Source organism: Pocillopora damicornis, chromosome 6 (genome assembly GCF_964200805.1).
Source record: "Pocillopora damicornis chromosome 6, jaPocDami1.2, whole genome shotgun sequence".
In the NCBI taxonomy this organism is placed as follows: domain Eukaryota; kingdom Metazoa; phylum Cnidaria; class Anthozoa; order Scleractinia; family Pocilloporidae; genus Pocillopora; species Pocillopora damicornis.
In genome coordinates, this window is record NC_142675.1 from 17,770,800 (window position 1) to 17,789,823 (window position 19,024).

Sequence of the window (19,024 nt, forward strand, 5' to 3'; positions counted from 1 at the left end):
TATGCACATTTCCTTGTAAATTGGTTACAAGAATTTGGTGTTTTATCGAGGTAATATCTTGTACCCGATGAGTTCGAGTATTCTCACTACCTGTTTACTGGACAAAGTATGGATATTATGGGGAGAGGTTAAATGTTAATCACTTCTGAGAATTAAAGGGTTAACACATTTCCCGACTTTGGTACCGTTTACAAGGTTTTCGCGCTCAATACCGATTTCGCCAGCTCACTGGCTTATAGAAATGCCAAAGAATGCAGTCCGTTGCGGTTCAATTACACATAAATTTAACAGCAAGAGTCCACAAACCTTTGAATAGTTAAAAGACAGAGACAGATTCCGGCCACGCTGTAGATCGGTTTTGTTCATACACACATGTGCTCGATGACTGCACGCGTCATAGCATGATACACAGCTGCCGTTGTTTCTTGCATCTCCAACGTACAGAGCTTCACAGAACTGACAGCTTTGACCCTGAATATATCACACAAAAGACCCTTACACCACAGTTTTTGCGTGGAAAACTAACAGCTGTACCCGTCAATACGAGTTTAAAAATCCCTGAAATGATTCTCAAATAGCATTTTTTGAAAATACCCAACCACTGCGATGATTGGAAGCTCATCGGTTTGACTCGGGAGCACTCGGAGTTCCGTCTTCTTTCCGAGTATACCCGTGTCATTCACTGAATAACATCACCTTTCAGTAACCTCTGGTTTGTCATTGCATGAAAATTCGCTACCATGATGTTTATTCAAAATCTAAAACGCGCAATTGGATTATGTGAAGAGCATCGTGCAACAATTCTCGCGGTAGAAAATATTTCGTGATAAGGTAGAAAGCTCCAGACCATTAAAGATAGTTACGTGACAACAACTTACTACTGTGTGGTTCCGACAGCCGTAACAGACATCCAGATGTGTCTCATTCGCACACTGTCCGTGATCATTACACTGACATTTAACAGAGCAGTCAGTAGAGGTCCAACCAAAGTTACATTCGCATACTTCTGGGCGGACACAGCGGCCATGAACGCATCCTTTAGAACAGACTGGCAGACAAATTCTGGAAAGAGATCAGCGATAGGTGAACTGCTTTATTAATTTGATCATTTATTCATTTTCCATATTGCATCAACAATAACAAAGCCTGACCACAACATTGGGATCTACGGTCCCTGCTCTTTGGGTAAAGTGTGTGGGTTCTTTAACGTCCCCTGCTAATCAGTACGGAGAAGATGCAGGAGACGGGACCTACGGTTTATCGTCCTTATCCGAGAAGACTAGAATGTCGAACCATTTGTGGATGTCCTAGCAAAATCAGCACATTCTCCTCACTTCTTTTAAGACCCTAAGTGTTTATCCAGCCTGGGGCTTGAACCCTCCTCCTCCTCCTCCTCCCACACAGCTTAAAAGAACTAACCAAGCGCGGTTCACTAGTATAAAAAAAAAGTTCTTGCACACCATCTTAACCCTTTAGAAATAAAACCTCTTTACACGTATCAGTTTTTCCCGCAATCCTCCTAGGTTACTCATGACTCTTACTCACCCTGGGTTCCCTGTGTCGTTGTAACCCGCTTTACAAACACACTTGAACGCCTCCGGTAAGTCCACACAGTCCTGCGTACTCCTGTTACAAGTGTGTCGTCCATTGAGGCACTCATTTTCCAGGGGACACAAAGTAGAGGCCCACACACGCGACACGTGGTTGGAAGCGTTCCTTCCTGGACAAGAACGCTGGAGAGGACCTTAAAAGGCAGATCGCGAGGGAAAATAAGAGATTTTTAGAGAGTCGATTACGAGTTTGAGATTTCCCAAACAGTGAAACGATCACCCCGCGCGACTGTTTCTGGTTGTCATTTTCTATATACTTAGCGTTTTTTTCAGACACAACTGCCGAATAATTTTTGTTGTGGCTTCGAAGTCTCCGGTCTCCTTATATTTGTACAGCAGTGATTTTTTTTTTATTAAGCGCAACAAAACAAAGGAAGCGTCAGAATGTTAACGTTTCAATTCCTGCGCACAGATGGACGAAAAAAAAAACATAAAAGAATGGAAAGTTAATGACTAGGGAACTTAAAAGTAAATTACTGTGAAAGGTTCCTAGTATGATTTGAATGAAGAACGCCATTAAGACAATAATATTTATAATAATGATGATAATAATAATATTAGTAATAATAATACTGTCACGTTAATTAATTAACCAATCCCCCAGTGGGGCTACTCATAACCAATAGAAACAAACTGGAATCAAACGTAGTGTTTAAAAATTTCAACTGGCTTGAGGTAGACCAGATAGCTGTATACAAAACGCAACCACTTAGTATAGCTCGGGGCAACTGAGAACAGATCCATGAGTGGCAGGATGGAAAACACCAGATTACAAGTCCACCGCACTAACCACTCATCCACACCTACCACCCGTTAAATACTGTGTCTTCGGCCATCAATGTACTATAACCATCCAATCAGATTCTAGAATTTCCTGAAGGGCACGAAATTTTCAAACTACACCAATTATCACACTGACCTTGCAGTCCGCCTTCAAAACATTCCCCTTCTCCTGATGTTCCATACTTTCCGCACCAGCCGCAGTTATAACTACTCAAACAACTGGAGCATTGATTACTGTCAATGCAGTTTCCCATGCAGTTCGAAGACGATCCTCGCAGCACTCGTCCGCAACGTCCCGCCAAACAGATGAGCGGCAGGGTAGATGGTGAGAAACACTGACCTAAAGTTTCACTCCAGACACATTCCTTCCAAGCGCCATCGGCACCTGAGAGAACAAAAAAATTAACGATAAGCTGTCTTGCTCTCAGAGTTCCGGACCTTGTCGCTTTCCTTCTATCTACCTAAATTAGAGACCTCTCCAACACGGCGACTTAAATTAAAAACATTTTTACCAGGTATTCAATGATTAAAAATCACTTACTCACCTTCGCCAGCCCGCTACGTAACAACTTCATGACCTCGTGCCAAATATTTTACAATTCTGCCCTCCCACTCATTCAATAAGCATTTAATCACATAACCACCTGGTGTAATCTTGTGTTTCAACCTAAATACGATGTACTAACATACATAAAACTCAAGGGTGCGCACTGAACAACTACCAAGAAAATTCTACATGAAAAACCAACGTCGACCCGTCCGCACCCACAAACGTCAGCTTTCACAATAGTTTTCTATCTCTTCTACGGGATTGTTATTTTGACACCCGCCTAGTGGCTTGGGCTCTGAGTGCGACCCAAGATATATTTATGCCCGCGTACATACATTTTATTGTTTTAACAAAATTTCTCGATGTGACCGGTTGCGATTTGTAATGGTAATTGATATGAGCGGAGTGCGCTGCGCGCTCGTTCGATTTTGAAATCACTCATAATCACTCACCAAAATTGCTTGACACAAAGTTCAATAACCATTTTATTAGATCCACTTTGAAATAAAAAAATTCAGCCACTCAAACACAGGATTTGTTTGGTCTTTACAAATGTTTTAATGATCCAGTGCTGAGCTGGTTTGTAAAAAGTTATCTTTTATATTCCTCTAATTTGATTGGTTAGTTTAAACAAGAAAAAATAAAAAGAGATTTCTAGTAGGCTGAGAAAAAGATGAGATCTAGAACAAGAAATGGTGCAATTCGTAAATAAATCGCACTAATAAAAGCCAATCAGATTCCAAAGATTACCAGTGATTTCAAAATGGATGTAATAATGGCACGAATGGAACACTGTAGGCGGTATGAATGTGTAACTAGAAAGGTCGATAATCATTGGTTTCCGTTGATAAGCACCAACAATAGTCTGTTATTGAGCTTAACTTCGTTCTTTTTGATCCCGAACGCGGTTCCGTGTTGCGAATTTTGAAAAGTTGTTACCTTCGACATCACATTGTGTGTCAATAAAACACAATTACAGACCGAATGAAACCCAACCCGCCAATATATTCCTCCGAAATATTCTCCAGGTTAGTCAAGTGACACATTCAAAGGCTCTCATTTTAATTGCAGATCATAAAAGCAAGTAAGCAACTTAACTTAATCTTATACCTACATTTAATTGTTCACTTCATAGTTTTATCTTACTAAACGATGATAAATCTTACTCTTTAGCAGCAATTACACCATGCTTATGTAATAATTACTTTATTATAGTAATTATTTTAGTATATTATTATTATGGTTTCATAATAACTGCCATTACACACATAATTACAACTGCTACTATCATTAAACGTTACAGCATAAGCATAATGTTATCATTTTCTAGCGTAGGAGCAGTAGCAATATAAGGACAGCGCATTAGAGCTAGCTTGTTCCTGGCGATCTGTTGGTTAAACGGAGGGAAATAACAAACGGCGCAATACTAGCAGAGGAGTGAAAAAGCGAGGGAGGTCCGAGTCGGGTTAGGTAAAGAACGGGTTCATTACGCGACTCGACCCAAGCCTCCCTTAAGTTTTTACTCCACAACTGTAGTGCTGTTTACTATCATGTTTCATTTTACAACATGGACGCCTGGAACAGGCTACATTAGAGGTTATTGCGTTTTCCAGCGCCATTAAACACTGTCCCTGGACTAACCTGGTGAAGAGAGGCAGGCAGTGCAGCTATTGTGAGCTGTACACGGCTGGGGACAGGAACTTGTTGTTACTGCCTTAATACCGATAGCTGCGATATCTTCTGTTCGTAAATTTCCCCAGCAGTTCCAACTGAATGCATGGGGAGCGATTGAAAACACCAATCGAACCTCAGATTGCCATTTTAACTGCGGTGTCCATACGCACTGGTTTTGCAGGCCTATGCAAGCCGAGCATGAGGTCGCTTCACAATTGTTCGGAACGCAGAAGTCCGAGTTTAATTGCTCTTGCTGCGTGGCTCGGGCGCACGGGTGCGCCTGATTACAATCGTCAGACAATCCTATACATTTCCCACCCGTACTACAACCAACACACCACTTACAGCTTGGATTAAGGTTTGTGTGGACTGGAGATGCCAAACACGTGCTGCATGAGAAGAATGAGCTGCACACGCGATCTGATTGGTCAGAGCATTCTGTACCATTGTACAGTGTAACCTACAATTTCAAAGGAAAGAAAAGAAAAAGTTCGCACAGCTCAGACTAGTGGCCCATCCAGTCGGAGCTTATCATTTTTGTAGCATGAAGCGGCTAAGAGTATTACAATTCCCCTTGAAAAGGGATGCCACTATAAGTTGATTTGTACTTTGTCGGGTTTACACAATACCCATTTCTAATCCTGGGAGGAGACGGGAACCTCGGAGCAAAGTGGCTTGTTTAAGACCACAACAAATTGACTCAGCCAAGACTAGAACCCAGACCTCTCAATCCAGAGTCCAACGCTAACCACAGGGCCGCCACAGAACGTGAGTAAAAGTGAGTGAGATAACTTTCGTATTTGATCAGCAGAAAGTTATTGGTAAGTATGTTCACGCAATCAGACTCCAGCTGACTCAGCGAATGAGTCAAGCCAGTCAATCGTGACCTCTAGTACTATCCTACTATGTGTTTTAAAATACCTGCGTGACATTTGGTTCGGCGTAACAGGCGGCTGGTAAAGGTGACGTCACGGAGTAGCACGCACTGTTATTGGTGAGTAAGGTAACATTTCCCCCTTGCGTGACATTCTTCAGTTCACACCAGCTGCAGGTCTTAACAGCACTGCAGTTCTCTTTGGAAGTATAACCTTGGCACAGATCAACAGGAAGAGTGAGTCTAAACAGGTCTGCTTGTGTTTGACCGTCGAATCCTCCAAAAAGGTAAAATTTGCCAGCGATCTGGACTGTAGCAGCAGACAAAAGCCCCTCAGGTTTGCTACCGACCAAATTCTTTTCTGCAAATTACAGGAGAACACAATAAGAAAAAAGAAAATATAAATAAAAATTGAGCGTTTACAATAATCCATTCGCATTAGTTTTAGGTCAACTCTGCTCTGCGCCTGGTCGAGGAATTCGCACCACTCTATCAACCAATCAGATTCAAAACTAAATCCAATCGTGAATTTGTCACACGCATTTTCCCGCCTTTTTTGCCCGCTTGGTTTTTGCTTTGAGTTCTCATTGGCTCCTTATGATATTTCCTTTGTTGTGATTGGCTGTTGTAGTCATCATGGTTTCGGTAATTTTCTGACAGCGGATAGGAAAGCAAATGGCCAAAATTATAATGAGTTGGTGTGATTTACAGAGTTTTAAAACAAGACAAACGATAAATAATACCTGAGAAAAGATGCCAATAGTTGCATTTAACATTATAAAACCAAAGTTGACGTGAGAAAAACTGATCCGACGTGTTACTCCTTCCTCCGCAGACAACCATAAGATCATCAATAATGGCTGTTGAGTGAAAGTATTTCGGACTCGGCTGCAAAAATAGTACAAGAGCAAGATTAATGAAAAACACGGGGCACTTTAATCGTCTTTGCTGTTAGCAAACTTTCGTTCCTGAGTTTGTACGGGTAAGTAAGAAAGGTAAAGATTTGTGGCTAACATTCACGATAAAATAATCAAGAACGTTCCTGGTAAAAAGCATTTCACTATGACAGAACTTTCAATAACCTGAAGTATTCTGTGAAAAAGACGAGGGAACAAACAAACAAAATATGTCGAAATAGAAATTGCATGCAAACGAGACCAAACTTGTAGCTACATTCATCCTCTGTTTCAAAAGGAGGCCTTGTTTGGTAGTCTCGACACTTCGTTCACAAAATAACCTATCTAAATATAATTAGAAGGATTTCTCATTGGAGTAACTTTTATCTAATATTTTTTTTTCGCACAAAAGACATAGTAATTTGGATTTCCACAAGTCTTACCTCATTGGACGGCATAGGCTGCAAAATGCTCCATTTCTTTGATGTCAGATCAAAGGAATAAAGCTCATCTGAGGCGGCGACTGAGTGAATCCTGAATCGATATCCACCAAACACCAAAATAATTGTCTTGCTGGACGTGGAGTAATGCACAGCAGAATGTCCATACACACCTACAACATACAAAACAAAAACATCAGGGTTTGCCCTCTAGAACAATTTCTAGTTGAGAGTATATCAAAGTAATTCGGGATTGCATTGGTTTTACTTCACTACTGTCGACGATTGTTCCAGAACACTCGCGCCATTTTCTAATCCAATCAGATGCAAACCAAAACCACTCTTTAGGCATTTAGCTTGTTTTTACAGTAAATGATCAATGGTTCGTTGTGATGTTTACTTTTCTCCTGATTTTAGCCTTTGTGATTACTTTCGTTTTGGTTTTATGACTCTTTAATGAAAAACGCTTGGGAAGGGGGAGGGGTGCGGTGGGTGCGGTGGGTGCGGAGGATTTCGCTTGTATAACGATAAAATTTCACCTGATTCCCCCCATAAAGCTCTGCAATACAATATTATTATGATTCCTCTCTCTCGTCCTCATTGGCGACGACTGATCCCCCTCCGCATCGATCTCCTCCCCCCCCACCCCCCATGCGATAAATAATGACTAGTCCGCGAAACAACCACCACCATGGACGATACAAACCTTTGGGGGAAGGTCCGCTTGTTGTCAAGTTCGCCCACACCTTAGTGATCACATTGTACTTGTAAGATCTCTCGCTAAAGCCCCTGACGCGGTCATATCCTCCGATAATGTAAATATCATCTCCAGCAAGAGTGATAGTGTGACCTACCACCTTGGGGCCCTTGCTGATCAACTAGTGGAATGAAGGGGTAATTAAAGCATTAGATAAATCTACATAGTCAGTTACAGCTGTTTGGGACAGTGCAGCATTTCTGGTCTCTCGAGCAAACTATTTTTGGTTACTTCACCATCCACCTTCTAGCCAGCAAAATGTTCAATCCGGTATTTCGTAACACCATATTACCTCATCGGATGGGGATGTTAAATATATCATGGAGTTACGACTGACATAATGTTACAGCTTACTTGACGTACTGTCACTGAATATATCGCAAGTAGAAAAAAAAATAAAAGCGAGGTGCTTGAGCTCTGCCCACAGTGACACTCAAAAAAATTCTCTTCAAACTGTTCTTCCTTCATCCCCTAGCTGTAGTGAGGCGCGTTAGGTACACCGCACTCCCACACAGTAAATACGAAAGCTTGTAATTTTGATCCAAGGGGCACTGATTGAAGGGAGAAAAAAAAAATTGCAATGAAGAGTGCACGTTCTTCAAAAGTGTCGTGTAAGATTTTGGGCGGTGACAGAAAGAGTAGGCGCCAATTTCCGTGTATCCTCAGCCTTTAAATGCCTCCTTAGGGCAAGTTACCTTATTCCAAAGGAAACTTGTCGTATTAAATGACCAGAGCGAATCATCAGCACCATGATCAGTTTCTCCTCCATAAACCATCATAGCGTCCTATAAAATCACGGTTCAAAGCTCTGAATATGACCTGTAATGTTCCTCAAATTCTTAACTTCATTAGATGTTAATTACTATCTTCAAGTTGTTAACCCTTTATCTCCCAAGATCTGATTGTCAATTCTCCCCTCTAGCTGCTACACATTTCCTTGTAAATAAGTTACAAGAATTTGGTGTTAGATCGAGATAACAACTTTTACCTGATAAGTTTGAGTATTCTTATGACCTGTTTGCTAGATAATGTTTTGATATTACAAGGAGAAGTTACATGTTAATCACTCTTGCGAGTTAAAGGGTTAATAGAGCAATTTTTCAACTGAGTGCCAAAAGTGATCCGAGACTGCATTGGTTTTGTGTTATTTCGTTCTGTGATTGGTCGAGAAAACTCGCGCCACTCTCTCGACCAATGACATGCAAAACTAAAACCAATCACGACTTGGTCGCCCGCGTTTTCCCGCGCTTTAGGCATTTCACTTTTTTTCTTTGAGTTCTCATTGGCTTGTCAAGGTATTTTCCTTTCACCTGATTGGCCGTCGTAATTACCTTTGCTTTAGTTTTACGACAGTTTTTACAACACTAAACAGAAAAGCACTCCAATGCACCCTGTTAACTTTTCTAAGCATTACAACTAAGGCGTTTTAATTTCTCCTGGAATATCTGATTGCGAAATTTCTTTTCAGGGAGAGGGTACGAATTGCAATCTGAGCATTTCAAAGAATCGAATTACACGGTTCTATGACAGCACTGTCTGTTCATATTTAATCTCTGTTCTTAGCAAACAACTTAGTTACAATACAACGCTTCGTTCACCGTAAATTACTGCACTTACTGTATGAAATACGGCCGAGTGAAGATATCGAGCAGGGGGAACCGTCACGTTGACACGATTCACTTCCATAAGTGACCAAGTATTGGAGGTTAAATTGTAACTATAAAGATCGTCCAACAGTCCGTAGGTGAAGGAATAACCAGCGTACACCAACAAAGCTCCTGGTCCGTGCACCATGGTGTGCCCCATACGAGCCAAGCGATTGGTACTTTTATTAGGATGTGGTCCACCACTGAGAACCTCCCACACCCCGTCACCAGGAGTGATGACTTGACTGCAGTCGGGGCCAGCGAAACCACTGGAGCAAATACAGCTTCCTAAAGTCTGTTGATTTGAGTATGGTTACAACCATTTAGACTTCTCAGTCATGTTAATTAACGGCGTATGAAAAAGAATTAGCGCTCCGACGCGAGCGCTTCCTCGCTCGCGGGAAAGTACGAGGCCCTGAGCAAATGCGAGTCGGCGAGAGATCTGCAAGGGGTCTGGCACTATTAGTACAAGACTCCGGTGAACCTCTCCCCGACTTGTCTCAAATCTTCCCGCGGACGGAGAAACGCGCGTCCTGCGGCGCTAATACTGAGGACCTCCTCGCAAACTAAAAAAAGAGCAGTAACAAGAACAAATGTCGGTAGTGGTAAGAAGGCTAACAAAAAATATTTTCCTTTCTAAATGAGGATCTTCTCAGTACAGACACTGAGGAAATATTTTATCCAAACTAGCCAATAGTGTTACATGCAAATCCGTTCTCTCTTCAGAGAAATTAAAAAAAAAAAAGCGAAAATGATCCATTTTATTTCAGTAATAGCACATCCACTGTTTGCAGGTCGTTATGAAATTTTGATTGTTGGTTTTTGCAAGGGAAGGATAACCAAAGAATCTGGGACGTTGGAAGGCACGAAACCCTCGCTACTCCCCACATCAGATTAGCTATGAAAAACAAGCACAGAATATCGCGTTATTGCATTAACCTTCGGCGGGTTTTAATTATTGCAGGTTGTAATTCCCTCGATAACGCATACTGCACCTACCTGATTACAGTGTCCTTGGCCAAACGACAAACTGCAGTTGTTTGGACACAACTGTTGGTTACAAGCGTCCCCTCTCCACCCGTCTAAGCAAACACATTGCTCCCCATGTGAGGTCATCGCACACTTCATATTTCCATCACAGAGATCTGGGCATTTTCTGACTTTAAACTTCGCACTGAAGCCCTTTGAAAGTGCACCGGAACTCAAATCAGCCTTGACGAGTACAACCATGTTCCCCAACTTAGCCGTGGCAGATCTTAACTTGTTTCCACTCCAATCGCAGAACGACCCCAGCTTGTAAAATGACTGGACGGACGACGAATTATCCAGTACAAAAGGAGGAAGACCATCGTACACTTCGACATGATCAGTGAGACAATTGATGCGAAGATCCCTGAATGTGAGGATAATATGTCCCCTCTTTTCCACAGGTGGAGGAGACGGACCATACACGACATTATGGCTGCTGTTACTCAGTGAAGAGATCAGCCATAAACAGCTGGCTTCCTTCTTGTTCTGCACTCCTCTGCCCATTTCAGTTGAAATGAAACCCTCCGAGATGTCAGTGAGGATACTGCGAGGTTTACATTCATGGAAACACAATCCACCATTCCTGGAATTAATGGTTGAAGTTAGAGTAATTCTATCTGCTACTGAGAGTGGCGTGCACTTGGTTCTCCTTCACCAAGAGAAGTATGCTCCAGAGACTATAAAATCTTTTTTCCCACCATAAAAAAGTACATATTGAACTTTGGATATTGGCTGCATTTTGAGTTTCAAAGAAGTAAAATAACTCATCGAAAATTTCTTATAATGAGATGACGCTTTCGACCGCGGGCGCGCGTCGCCATTTTGATTCTTGCTCAGCAACCTGGCCTATTAGCTCTAACGTAACAAAGCTTTATCACTTTTTCTTCTGTCTCTTAGCGTTCTGTTTGAACAATAAGGAGCCACATAAAAAGGCATTCGTGACTCAAATAATGACTTCTTGGAGATGATCAAACCAGAAACTGTTTGCCGCGCGTTGTGTGTTTGAATGTGTAGTCAGGTTAGTAAGTTGCTTTCAGTAAATTTAAATTTATTCTTAGGGCTCTTAAAACGCAGGTGGACAAAATTTCATACAAACGTTTGGACAGTGGAGATAACAACTATGTGGTTTCTGGAGCTTTCAAGGGTCAGACAAACCATAACCTACGTTGGATTTCCCATGAGTCCCCGCATACACTTGTCACAATGGAACCCCATAGTGAAATCAGTACAATAGCACTGTCCAGTTGTCATGTTACAAAAATGCTTGTCTGGATCACCATGACCGTTACACTGACATGGTTTACAACCTTCAGAAGTAGTTGCGTTACCAAATGACCCGGGAACGCAGAGCTCGCAATGTGCACCGTACGTATAATCTGTGATATAAACACACAAAAAATGAATTGTTAACAATTACAAATAAGCTGTTCTTTGAGAATTTTTTTCGAGTTTGGAATTGTTTCGGCCAATTTCGCTGGATTTAAACCTATTGTCACAAGATCGTCCGAGCGAGTTCGCCGCCGTCTAACAAATCGGAGGCTACTGAACAACCACTATTAGTAAAGCGAAAATATGTTGTTGAACCAGTTAAGCAAGATGGGGTGGCGCTTAAGAGCGAGGTAAAGTTTTTTTTATCACGATCCCTTTTGCTATTCTCAAAGGGAAAAAAGGCGCTTCACATATGACTTCGCCAATAACACGTCAACCGGGACAGTGGAAAAGAAATTATACAATAACAGATGTCCACTATAATAGACACATATAAAACAGGTGAGCCGTAGAAAAGCTGACGGCTGAAAGAAGACAAAATCGAAAAATACAGGTCACAGCTGATTTTAACAAACCCGATTGACAATCACAGAAGAACAAGATACTATACGAGTATGCAGACCAAACGTCACAATCCCTTCCAGAATAACCATAACCATTTATTCGGAACTTATCCCAACTAATTTTACCTTGACAGTTGTCGCAAATACCAATGCCTTGGGAACAGTCACTGTGTCCATTACAACCACAATCTACTGAACAGTTTTCCCCCAGCCAGCCCAGATTACAATCACACGTGAAGTCTGCACTGCAAACACCATGATTCCCGCAGTCATGATAGCAACTGAACGAAAAACAAATTACAATTAAACTTGCTACATCACTTTCAGCGATCCAAATAAATGAATGAATAAATAAATAAATAAACGATGAAATAAGGATTTTAGCACCAGAACTTCAGCGGGGTGGTTCTTCTTTCGCTGTTTTGAGTTCCAAATTTGAATTTACAATGTTGGTATTTGTGGAGATAGGAAAACCAGTGACCATAGAGAAAAATTCACGGGACAAAGACGAGAACTAACAAACTCAACCCACATGTGACGTCAGGTTTGGAAATCAAACTCAGACCCCTGCGGTGAGAGGCGACTGCTCTCACCAACCACGAACTAATCTCTTGCTGCGATAAGTGTTAATATATTAACTAGATAAAAGAAATTATGTGGATTCAACTCCCACGAGATAAAGTGGATAAAAATCTCTCAAATCATCGTAACTTTTTCCACAATCAATTCAATACACTTGGACCCATTGATTAAGAAGTAGCTACTCGCTCGCTTGAAAAACGCTAACACGTCTGTTCAGGCGGCTATTTCTCTGGATGAGAAGCGAATTTTGACGCTGACGTTTCGGGCGTTAAATCTGAGTCGTAGCAAAAAGAAAAGGTTATATCTAATGGTTCTAATTGCTAGTCGACGGAGAGCAACAGTTTCTTTAAATTTTGTTACCTCGTTCAGACTTACGTTTTATTGCAAACTTTTACACCATCCCCTGTGAAACCTCTGTTACAGACACACTTAAATGAGCCGGGCTGGTTCACACACGAGGCATTAGGATGACACTGAGCCAAGCCCAGCTTACACTCGTCTACATCTGGACACTCTGAGTAAGACCACACAGTACTACAAAATAACCAAATTAGAAACTCACAAATTAGCGTGTGAATGATAAATAACGAGTTGATTCTAACAGCTAAATTACCACAGTATGAGAGCAATTTTCCATTGAGTGTCGCAAGTAAGCAGGAATTGCTTTTAATTAGTGTTATTTTACTCTGCTTTCCGAGTTGGTCCAGAAAACTCGCGCCATCCTTTCAACCAACAGGAAGCAAAACTAAAAACAATCGCGACTTAGTCATCCGCGTTTTCCCGCGCTCCAAGTGGTTGCTTATGTCCTTTTTGAGTTCTCACTGGCTAGTAATGATGTCAATCTGTCTCTCTTAATCTCTGATTGGTCGCTCTGATAACTTTGGTTTGGGTTTTTCGACACTCAATTGAATTTATAAAAAGCTCTAATGAAATTTAGGTTTCAAAACGTCTTTAGTTTGTATCTCACTGCCTGCAACTAAGTTTAGAAGCCACACAGTGGAGGAGAGGCAAAATGCACGAGGTAAGAAATTATTCAGGGCTGGGTTGTTCAAAGCTGGGTTAAGATAACCCAGGGTTAGTGTGAAATCTGATTTCAGATCTGAAAGGTTTCATAGAAAATTCAGTATAATTCTTTCTGTCAACAATTTGATGATTGGATGCTCCATATAGAATGGAGAAAATGATCCCAAAAAGGCTTTCGAACAAAGGTGGGCCCTGATCTGCAACAAAACTTTGCAGAAAAACCCAATTTCACGAGTCATACTATACGCGCACGACTGTGCGCACAAAGGACATGTGAACCATGATGGCTCATGATCAATAGGAATTTTAAAGAACAAGCGCACATTAACTTGTGACAAATTTTGAAAACCTCGGTAATGAATATTAGCAAACAAGTCAAATCATACTCATATTCAAGATGATAGGGAATTGAGAGGGAAAGGAAAAATCCAAATGTTCAAAAGGGGTAAGTGTAATGTGTGTAATGGAGTGAAAGGACACAAAATCGGTAATTAATTAAGACATAACAGTATTTTCAGTGGCAGAAATTGTAAACAAACACACCTTCCATTCGTTGGAAATAAACTTGAACATTGTCCATTGTCAGGTGACTTAAACCCTCCGGCATAACATCTGACCGAAAAAAAGGGGGAAAAAAACCACAAAATACATCATTTTAAAGTAATAACGATACAAATATGAGAACTGTTTCAATAATGGTTCGCTTGATGTATTTCAGCGTATGTCTTACGAATAGACAAATAATCAAAAGATAATGCGACAGAGCAGTTTTCGAATGAACATCGAACCAATACCGAAAAATTCCCAGCGACCAATGCGAGCTAAAGTTTACTGTTACATGCGGGAAAGCGCGGGAAAACGCGGGTGGCTTAGTCGCGCTTGTTTTTAATTTTGCATCTTATTGGTTAAGAAGGCGGCGCGAGATTTCTGAACCAATCAAGAGCAATGTTCATTAAAACCAAAGCAATCTCTTCCGACACTCATTGAAAATTGCTCTGTCGCATTATCTTTTGATTACTTGTCTATCGGTGAGAAGTATGCTGAAGGAATGTTCATTCATACCAAAGTTCTTACATATACCTTCCAATACGTGGATCAAAGTCATTTCCACACCAGCCACATCTTATGTCCTTCAAGCAGTCATTACACACCGTGTGCTGACTACAATTAGAGCACTTTCCTCCACTGGAAACAAAAAAAGACTTTTGTTTGAAGAGAAACAGGAAGTAGATATATGAAGATAAGTACAATTTAAAAACTACAGTTGAGAAACAATATGCGGTCATCTAAGTAATTTTAGTTTGAGAAAAGACACCCAGGTCTAATGGGAGAGGGAAGGGGAGGGTCCCAACCCAGAATCTACCCCCACCCTCTCCGAATCCCAAATCACTAATGAATGTTGTAGGGCAACAAATCCCCCAACAAGATCATTTGATTAATTTAGCACCCTTTTCTTCATGGCAGAGTTCGCTAAATTTTATAAGACGGCTACTTCATCCCTTTACACCCTAACACAGGTAAGCATATTCTCCATACTATTCACCATACATTTCCTAGGGTACTGACGAGGAGAATTTGTTTAACAATCAAGAGCTTCTTTAGTTGGTGATCATTTCCTTAATTCTCGTGATCGTAATGTTGGATTCTGGGGTAGTATTGTTAGGAGAAATTAGATGCTGGTCACTCTTCGGGGTCGAAGGGTTAGGCTTTGAAATTGATCAAAATACAATTTCTTTTCACTGACCTATCAATCCAGTGAGAGCACTGTCCATATGGATATCGTGATGTGTATGTTCCAAACATAAAGCAACTCTGGGTTTTGTCACACCAGGTGCATCCTACATCGTCACTTACACAACTACTACAAGTTTTACGACTGTAAGACAACAAAAAAAACACACATGTAAATTAACCTTCAGCACAAACTCACATAACGATAACCCTTGACTTAAAGCTTGCCTAGCAGAGCAGAACAGAGCAGATTGAAATTAGAAAAAAGAGGAAAACTAATTGAATGAAAACTTTTCAAAGTTAACCAGCAGGAGCTCAGCGGACATTCTTGGCCAGGGGTCATTTTTGCAAGTGCAAGCTTACATGTAATATAACCTTAATATAATTTGACCACTTTTGCATTCTATCTTGGTTTTCAAAACACTATCTGTAACTGTTGATTCTTCAGTCCTGCGTAATTTTTAAGGATCGTGTCGATAGACTACGAGCAGCCACTTCTTCTTAGCGAAAACTGTCGCGAGTTAAATACAGTGCGCCTAAACCCCAGAGTTCCGCGCCGTATGCTGACAACAATATTTTTTTCACTGAATTTTTTTTAAACTTGTGATTGCTCACAGTCTACAAAGTCAAGCATTCTCCCACCCCACCCACCCTCTTCATTTTTCATTTCTTTTTTCCACTTATCTAATCAGCGATAACCGTCTCCTTGGCTCAAATCTTGACTTTACCTTCCCTCCCAACTAACCCTTTACACCCTTACATCAGTATTCATATTCTCCGATACTTTTCTCTGTACGTTTCCTAAGGTGCGAACAAGGAGAATTCAGTTAACAACCGAGAGGTTCTTTAGTTGGTGATCATGTCGTTTATTCTTGCGACCTTAATGCGTAATTAGTCTTAAATACCTTGGACAAGGGCTATTACACTCCTTTCCTGGTAAACTAGTTATTCCTTTGCGATAACAACCAAGCGTATTTGATATTTTAGCCCACTTACAGCCACCATCCTAAAAAAAAAGATTCACCTATCAATTTCAACCTTTTCAAATGAACCCACATTATATAACTCCTTTATATCTTTAACCCTTTAACTCCCAGAAGTGATGAACATAAAACTTCTCCCTACAATATCCATACCTTCTTCAGCAAACAGGTAATGAGAATATTCAAACTTATCGGGTAGAAGCTGCTCTCTTGATCTAGCACCAAGTTCTCGTAACTAATTTACAAGAAAATGTGTAGCGGCCAGAGGGGAGAATTAACAATCAGATCTTGGGAGTTAAAGGGTTAACAACAGTATGCATATTCTTCATATTGTAGGGAGAAAGTAGATGCCAGTCACTTTTAGGGGTTAAAGGATGAATAGAAATTCCCCTTCTGATGCACCATATGTTGCATTGGTTTGTTACTAAAGGAGAAGTATTTGAACGTTTGACAGATCAGTGTTGTGAGATTTGAAAAAAAAAAACTTTCCTATTACAGTGCCTAGTAAAATTTGATAACTTTGTTGCAATTCGGTTGAGTTTAATTGTTTGTCTCAAAGGGTAGTCATTTCCAAATTAGACTGCCATATTTCAACTGCATACTGAAATGAGGTCAACTGGAAATGTGTCACATTGTAAATCATTTTGTTTCCCTGTGATTGGCAGATTTTTTCAAAAAATTTCCTTCCTACTGTTTTCTGGCTTACATTGTGGCTGATACCTCGTAAAATATCATCGAGCATATTAAAATCGAATTTCCAAAAACCAAATCAAAGTAATCAAAGCAGACAATCGGAACAAAGAGAAATATTTAAGGTTTGCGCAAGCAGTTTCAAACATGAGAAAATGTCCATCATAAAGTTCCCTTTTTTCCACTGCACTACAGATGCACATAACAACATTTGTTTTTTGTATACCAACCTGCACACAAGATTGGCAGTCCACGTGGTCAGAACACAAGGTGCACTCGGTCACATTTAAGGTGATATTTCTTAGATTTCCAACACCGTCCTGACATGAACCAGGGGGAGCATTGCGTGACAAGCAAGCTGTCACACACCAACCACATGATGCATCTGTCATGCAGGCCAAACAAGTCTTATGCGCAGAACAATCACCATTTGAACTGGCGTATGGCTGGAGGAACTGAGTAGTTATAGGCTGAGGAAAAGTATAAAGGATCTTATTTCAACTGGTACACCATCTTTGGCTTAGACATTGAGAATTACGCCGAGAGTTAAGGCGATGTGTGGCTGATATGGGGTTGTTTGGAGCCAAAATTTGATCTCAGGAAAATGCTTGGGAAGAAAAGGCCGTGCTAGCTTAAGTACAGATATTACATGGAAAACATCTCCTTTAGAAGATAACATTGGTAAGACACACCATTTCTTTTTCGTTTTTGCCCAAATACTCTACCACTGAGCTGAAGAGGAATAAATCTCCAGCCTAGCGTAAACCAGGTTCAAACATAACAAATATCCTGCATATTGTTAGGATCCTCAATGACAAAAGTCTCTTGTTTGAAAGTTTGACCCACACTTGACCTGGACAATGGATTCATTGAGTTGAGTACGGAAAGAACTTTTGACTGCTCTTAGTTAGCTCACATTGTAGAGCGCCGAACTACCGTGCAGGAGGTTGTGGGTTCAATCTCGAGACCGAACAAACACTCAGGGTCTTAAAATAACTGAGGAGAAAGTGCTGCTTTTTCTTGGACATCTGTAAATAGTTACACAATCTAGTATCCTCAGGTAAAACAATAAACTATAGGCCCAGAATCCTGAATTTTCTCTATACTAGTTAGCAGAGGATGTTAAAGAACCCACACACTTCTCACACAGAGAAGAGAATGTAATTCCTGGTGTTGTGGTCTTGCCTGGTTATTGATTACGTAGGCCCCCATTAAAAGCTGAACTGAGCTGAACTAAATATCACAAATAGATAAAGAAAGAAAGAAAGAACTCACCACCATTGAGTACACAGAATCTGTTTTGTTCCACACCAGACGAACAACAGAATCCACGGAAGCATCTAAACTCTGGTTAACTTCAACTCTTAGATAATACTTCTTCCCTTCAGATGGAGATGGGAACAGGGGCTGATTGTTACTGCGCTGAGCTACAACTGAACATGGCAGAGACCCCAATTCTGTACAATGAGCTACCAACTCCTAGTGAAAAAGGCGTTTTCTTTTTTTAACGAAAAATCAACAAAAATTCTGTAAAGCAGAGGATACTTTAACTACCAAAGTCAGATTGTAAATTCTCCCCTCTAGCTGCGACACATTTCCTTGTAAATCAGTAATGAGAACTTGGTGTTATTTAAAAACTATTTGCCGAAGGCATATAATTATTTTAGCATAATTGCTCAGTTGCTTTCAAATTCCTTTTTAAATTCCGTAAACAAAGATAGCATTGCACATATTTTGTTATAACTGCATTGATTACTTGTATGAAGATAAGCAAGCAATTTTAACAGGTTTACTTAGTTAAATCAGCAAAAACTCCACTTCTTTTAGCATCTTTTGTGCTCTTCTCAATTGAATTTTCTTCCATTGCCTAAATCACTTCCACGGAAACATTGGCAAATGTGAGGCAAGCCATTTTGAATTTAAG

At 40.6% G+C, this 19,024-nt stretch overlaps 1 protein-coding gene across 2 annotated transcripts in view; it reads right to left on the bottom strand.

Annotated features, from left to right (window-relative positions):
- LOC113682002 (multiple epidermal growth factor-like domains protein 8) overlaps positions 1–19,024 on the bottom strand; it is a 34,492-nt gene that overhangs the window by 4,629 nt on the left and 10,839 nt on the right. Inside the window, exons 10-30 of one of the 2 annotated variants that reach the window (XM_089210914.1) lie at positions 18,376–18,579; positions 17,331–17,570; positions 16,333–16,433; positions 15,441–15,572; positions 14,777–14,881; positions 14,240–14,308; positions 13,049–13,207; positions 12,218–12,372; positions 11,425–11,635; positions 10,230–10,842; positions 9,202–9,525; positions 8,280–8,369; positions 7,534–7,705; positions 6,831–7,000; positions 6,235–6,379; positions 5,539–5,852; positions 4,963–5,077; positions 2,530–2,778; positions 1,546–1,744; positions 879–1,062; positions 307–471 (exon numbers count right to left, since the gene is read on the bottom strand). In XM_089210914.1, coding sequence (XP_089067040.1) covers positions 307–471; positions 879–1,062; positions 1,546–1,744; positions 2,530–2,778; positions 4,963–5,077; positions 5,539–5,852; positions 6,235–6,379; positions 6,831–7,000; positions 7,534–7,705; positions 8,280–8,369; positions 9,202–9,525; positions 10,230–10,842; positions 11,425–11,635; positions 12,218–12,372; positions 13,049–13,207; positions 14,240–14,308; positions 14,777–14,881; positions 15,441–15,572; positions 16,333–16,433; positions 17,331–17,570; positions 18,376–18,579 — 4,116 coding nt within the window. Of the gene's footprint in view, positions 1–306; positions 472–878; positions 1,063–1,545; positions 1,745–2,529; positions 2,779–4,584; positions 5,078–5,538; positions 5,853–6,234; positions 6,380–6,830; positions 7,001–7,533; positions 7,706–8,279; positions 8,370–9,201; positions 9,526–10,229; positions 10,843–11,424; positions 11,636–12,217; positions 12,373–13,048; positions 13,208–14,239; positions 14,309–14,776; positions 14,882–15,440; positions 15,573–16,332; positions 16,434–17,330; positions 17,571–18,375; positions 18,580–19,024 lie in introns of both variants that reach the window. The other variant, XM_089210913.1, reaches the window with a different exon arrangement.